This window comes from Balaenoptera borealis (assembly GCF_965194805.1).
Source record: "Balaenoptera borealis genome assembly, chromosome: 10".
NCBI classification, from domain to species: domain Eukaryota; kingdom Metazoa; phylum Chordata; class Mammalia; order Artiodactyla; family Balaenopteridae; genus Balaenoptera; species Balaenoptera borealis.
The window spans coordinates 5,283,416-5,289,415 of NC_138874.1; the positions used below are offsets into that span (position 1 = coordinate 5,283,416).

Below are 6,000 nucleotides of genomic sequence, written 5' to 3' on the forward strand. Positions count from 1 at the left end.
AATGAGAAGCCTGAGCACCGCAACAAAGAGTAGCCCCCGCTCGCCGCAACTAGAGAAAAGCCCGCATACAGCAACAAAGACCCAACACAGCCAAAAATAAAATAAATTTATAAAAAAAAAAAAATCATCAGGGACTTCCCTGGTGGTGCAGTGGATAAGACTCCACACTCCCAATGCAGGGGGCCCGGGTATGATCCCTGATCAGGGAACTAGATACCATAAGCCACGTGGTGCAGCAAAAACAAAAAAAAAACAAAAAAACAAAGGAAACCAGAAGACATGAACACCAATATCTGGAATATCTGACAAGGAATTTAAAGCAGCCATCACAAAAATGCTTCAATGAGCAATTATGAACATGCTTGAAACCAGTGAAAAGGTACAACTCAGCAAAGTAACAGAAGATTTAAAGAACCAAGTAAAAATTCTAGAACTGAAAAATGTAATTACCAAAATTAAAAACTCACTAGATGGGCTCAAAAGCAGAATGGAGCCAACAGAGGGGGGAATGTCAGAGAACTTGAATAAACAACAATAGAAATTATCCAATCTGAATGAGAGAGAAAATAGAGCATCAAAAGTGAACAATGCCTCCAGAACCTGTGGGACTATAACAAAAGAGCTAACGTTCACATCATGGGATCCCAGGAGGGAAAAAAAAGAGTGTGGGCCTGGAAAGTATCCGAAGAAATAATGACTGAAAATATTCCAATTTTGGCAAAACAACCTCAAAGGGTAATATGGGAAAACTATAAAGAACTCTACTCACATGAATTTGGCAACTTAGATGAAATGTACCAATTCCTCAAAAGCTACTACCACAGCTCCCCCAATATGAAATAGATAATTTGAACAGCTCTATAACTATTAAATAATTGAATTTGCAGACTTCCCTGGTGGCGCAGTGGTTAAGTATCTGCCTGCCAATGCAGGGGACATGGGTTCAAGTCCTGGTCCGGGAAGATCCCACATGCCACGGAGCAACTGAGCCCGTGTGCCACAACTACTGAAGCCTGTGTGCCACAACTACTGACGCCTACGCGCCTAGAGCCCGTGCTCCACAACAAAAGAAGCCACCGCAATGAGAAGCCCACGCACCGCAACGAAGAGTAGCCCCCCCTCGCCACCACTAGAGAAAGCCCGCATGCAGCAACAAAGACCCAGCACAGCCAAAAATAAATAAATAAATTCATTTAAAAAAGAGCTGTAAACATATAATAGTGACTGTACTTAGATTTTTTTAAATAAATAAATAAATAATAAATTAAAAATTGAATTTGTAATTTAAAAACTCTCCCCAAAATCTCTAGACCAGATGGTTTTGCTGAAAAGTTATGCCAAATATTTAGAGAAGAATTAAAACCAACTTTAAACAATATCTTTCAGAAAGTGGAAGAGGAGGAAACACTGCCCCAACTCATTTAATGAGGTCAGGTACACCCTTATACCAAACCCAAAAACATAAAAAAAGAACAGTAGAGAAATATCCCTCACGTAATGACATGACATTGCATTACATGTATAGAAGCCAAAAGTAAGTCTGGCACATGTGCCCCAGAAGATATGTGCTGATTCAAAGCACCACTATTTATAATACCAAAAATTGGAAACAACCTACATATAAGTCCCTGAACAGAATACTGGAGAAATAAGTTGTTGACCACTTACTAAATAGAATACTATAAAACAGCAAAAATTGGGACTTCCCTGGTGGCGCAGTGGTTAAGCATCCACCTGCCAATGCAGGGGACATGGGTTCGAGCCCTAGTCCAGAAAGCCTGCGCACCGCAACGAAGAGCAGCCCCTGCTCGCCACAACTAGAGAAAGCCCGCGCGCAGCAACGAAGACCCAACGCAGCCGAAAATAAATAAATAAATTTATTTATTTATAAAAATAAATAAATAAATTCATTTATTTATTTATAAAAATAAACAAATAAATAAAACAGCAAAAATTACTATAGCTTTACGCTTGGTCTTGGAATACTCCTGTGAAGACAACAGACAAGGTTGATTAAAGAAAGGCACAGAAGAAAACATAAAGTATGAAAACAACATATACAGAATCCAAAGACATGCAAAACTATTCAATACATTTTTCTGTGGGATACAATTTTAGTCAAATTATAAAGAAAAGCAAGTAATTGACAAACATAAAATTCAAGACAGTGATGAGGGGAGCTGTGATGATCGGGATCACACAAAGGGTCGTAAGAAAAAAGGTGGAGTTCTATTTTTCTTTCTTTTTTACATCCAGAAGTCTTTTATTGGTCACTTATATGCCAGGTACCAACATTAACAACAACAACAAAAAACCCCACAAAGGTCAAGGTTTCCAGATAAAAGAGCCTATTATCCCTTAGCTTGTGTCTTCCCATAAAGTTTCCCTCCCAACTCTGTATATCCACAATCACAGATGAATGCAGCTTTACTGGTAACAGATCTTAGGAAAAAGGAACACTCTCAATCAAGAGGCAAGAAAGCCATTGCTAAATCTCTCCCAAATACAGAAATACCAGTCAGCAATCACTGTACCAACTGCCCAAGCTTCACATACAGCCTCCCTTTAAGCCTAAGATTATGCCATTTTACAGGGGAGGAGGAAACAAGTTCTAAGAGAATTACACCTTGTTTGAAACTAGCCCACATGCTATATAGCAGACTACAAGCACTGTGAGGACAGCTTCATTCCTACTATTCCTCCCTTTATGACCACGAAGAGCAGTGTTCAGATCTAATGGGAAAGGGGAAGGGGTAGAGTACTACTTCTTCAGATTAGTGGTGGATACACAGATCCCGGATTGAGTAGTATTCTTTACACCTTCGAGATACGTTTTACAATATATCTCGTATATGTCATATTTTTAAAGTGGAAAAATATAACTACAATCAAATCTTTACAATAAAGAAAAATATGAGAGCGTGAGACAAAGCCCTGGACCCACTCCCACAACCTGCTGAATTCAGGCTCATTGCAAGATGAGTTGTCAAAAAGGAACCAGTGCAAAATGTAGTCAAAGGTATGACTAGAAAAAGAGAAGAGCAAATGGCTGACTACACACATGCTGCAGCAAAGTGTGACCAGGAGGCAAAGGAAATCAGTCAGGAAATATTTCAGATTGAAGTATTCAAATTTAGTGAAGCTGATGAAGGAAAACTACAGAGAAGAGATGCAGATACAAAAGGAAGAAATAAAACTTCTGGAGAAGAAAAATTTAAAGGTTTGAAAATATTTCCTCAGGGAACAGGAAATGGGTAGGAGAAAACTTTCTGAGTAATAAAGCCTTCTGCAAGTTTGTGAGTCTTTAAATATGTGAATGTACTGCCTTAAGAAATAAAACAAACTAAAGTAAAAAGGGCTTTCTTCCAACCACGTCTACACCCTTAAAGGTGTCCCTACATGTGGGCGCAGACTTCTCATACCTCCGGGTCCTAGAATGCGGACCCGTCCAGGGCTCCCCAACATCCCTGCCCTAAAAAAGGGATTTTCCCCAAACTCGTCCCCTTCTGTCCCGCCCCCGTCCCACCCTTCACTTAGGGTTCCGAGTCTCCATGCTCCCGCTCTTCTGCACATCCGGCACCTCGGTCGTCCCTAACCCTGTGAGAACCTAGAAGAGGGTGAAACGCGAGGAACTCTGCAGTAGTAGTTGAGGCAGTGGAGGCTGTTTAACCATCACAACGGAAACCCCTGGGCGGGGCTTAAGAGGGGCGTGGTCAGGAGCTCGGCGGGCCGGAATTTACAACTCCCGCACGTCGTGCGCACGCATCGCCTCCGGAAGCCCTTCGGCTCTCGGCGTGTTCTGCCCCCTGTCGGTCCTGTGCCCAAGCATCCGGGAACGACAGCCCCAGGAACCCGCGCCCCCGCCCCGCTTCCGGGTTCTCGCCAAACCCCACCTTCTTCTCCAGTAAGACGCGGCGCAATCCTACTTCCGAAAGCGAGCCGGAAGGACGCAAAGACCGCGCCGGGGCGGGGGTCTCCGAGGAGGGCGTCCGGGGGCAGGGCCACGAGGGCGCCATTGTGACGCGTCCGGAGCGGAGCCGGGGATTGGTCGGCCAGGCGCAGGGCGGGGCCGGGGCTTGCAGAGCCGGGTGCTGCTGGGAAGGGAGGCGCGGGATCTGGGTGATCTCTGCTCGGGGGCAGGGTAGGGCTGGTGAGGCACGCCTGAGCTTCTAAAGCTACTGACGGGGAGAGTCCCCCAGACAGTGAGCCCAAAGGACGGCTGGATTGAAGACCAGCGTGGTAGAAGGAAGTGAGAGACATTTCCTGCTGAGAGGGAAGGAGGGAACCGGGAACAGCGGAGACCGATAATGGCGGCTCCAGAGGCAGAACTTGAGGAGCGGCCGCAGGCTGTGCTGTCATGTCTTGGGTCGCTGCTCCGCAGGGTCACGGGACCTCGCCTGGCTCCCTCGACTTGTTCCTTCAGACCAGTGGTCCCCAACCTTTTTGGCACCAGGGACTGTGGAAGACAATTTAGGGGGGTTGGAGTTTCCGGTGGTAATGCGAGTGGTGGGGGGGGATGGTTCAGGCAGTAATTCCAGCGATGGTTCAGGCGGTAATGTGAGCGATGGGGAGCAGCAGATGAAGTTTCGTTGCCTGCCGCTCACCTCCTGCTGTGTGGCCGGGTTCCTAACAGGCTAGGGACTGGTAGCGGCCCCAGGGGGTTGGTGACCCCTGCTTCAGGTCCGCAGGGCTTTCGGTTCAGGCCTGGTCCTCAGAGACAAAGTGCTGGGGCAGAGGATGTCACCACTAAGATCTTCACTTCTGGAAGAAACAAGCACGCCAGTTCAGTGTCATTTGAGTTCCTGCTACATCCAAACCAGCCGTGTTTCTGCTCTGAAAAAGACAGATCGAACTTTCCAGCCCTTGGCGACGAGTTATTTGTTAAGCACATGTACAGTGTCGAATTAGCAGTGTCAGGGACCAACTGTTGTCATATTCTGTAGCAAAAGCTGCTAAGCAATCTCCTTTTGCTTTCCATCTTAATTATGATCAGGTTCAGCTCTAAGAAGTAAAGGAGCCACCAGAGCCACCGTTGGTAGCTGGCCTGAACGCCCTGATACACATAAGCGACGTCATGGAATTTTGATGTCAGATGAGGTCTCTGACGAGATGGAAGGTGAAGAAAATAAGCCTAATCGTGCCTAAACAGATGGACACTGCAACCACAAAAAGATGACCAAACATCCCTTCCCTAGCTAACATGAGTGACTGTTGCTTCACTAATGACCACTCTAGCCCTGCTCCATTTTTCTTGCTTTCCAGATAAAAACTATTAAGCGAATCACTGAATTGCCCCGCTTTCTGACAGCACCAGAGCAGACCCCTGTTTCCTTGGGCCTGCCCCCAAATCACCTAACACAAGCCCAAGCACTATAATAAGCCCTCTTTAACACCCCTTTCCTGAGATGCATGCTTGCCCATAGTGTCAGGTCTCCCTCACTATAGCAGTTAATAACCCTTCATTGTTTGACCAGAACTGTGTTTCGGTAGTCTTTGGTGGGCATCACCAGTATGAATAAACTTACATTTATGAATTATACATAACCATACAAAACTTTAGAGCCTATACTCTAACGAGAAATCAAAACAAAACATTAATGTGAATGGTAAAATGGGGCAAGATCTTGGTATATGAAAGGCTTGTATGCTAAATGCCATGTGGGATTGTGGTTTGGATTCTAGAACGGTAGAAGGACATAAACGGTAAAATCAGACTAAAGTCTATAGTTTAATTAAGAGTATTATACCAATGTGAATTTCTTAGTCTTGACAAATGTGCCATGGTTATATAGACATTAAATACAGGAAAAAAAGTAAAGGGTATAGAGGAGCTCCCTGTACTATCTTTGCAACTTATCTGTAGACTTAAAATTATTCCAAAATAAAAATTTTATTTAAAAAAAGCTTATGCCCAGGGACTTCCCTGGTGGTCCAGTGGTTAAGAATCCGCCTTCCAATACAGGGGACACAGGTTTGATCCCTGGTCGGGGAACTAAGATC

General features: G+C 44.8%; 1 protein-coding gene across 4 annotated transcripts in view; it reads right to left on the minus strand.

Annotated features, from left to right (window-relative positions):
- LOC309635801 (uncharacterized protein) overlaps nt 1-4,995 on the minus strand; it is a 102,317-nt gene extending 97,322 nt beyond the window's left edge. For all 4 annotated transcript variants that reach the window (XM_082407517.1, XM_082407515.1, XM_082407514.1 and 1 more), the window contains exon 1: nt 3,894-4,995. In XM_082407517.1, the coding sequence (XP_082263643.1) occupies nt 3,894-4,359 (466 nt within the window). In that variant the 5' untranslated portion in view covers nt 4,360-4,995. The remainder of the gene's footprint in view (nt 1-3,893) is intronic.
- Nucleotides 4,996-6,000: the final 1,005 nt, after the last annotated feature.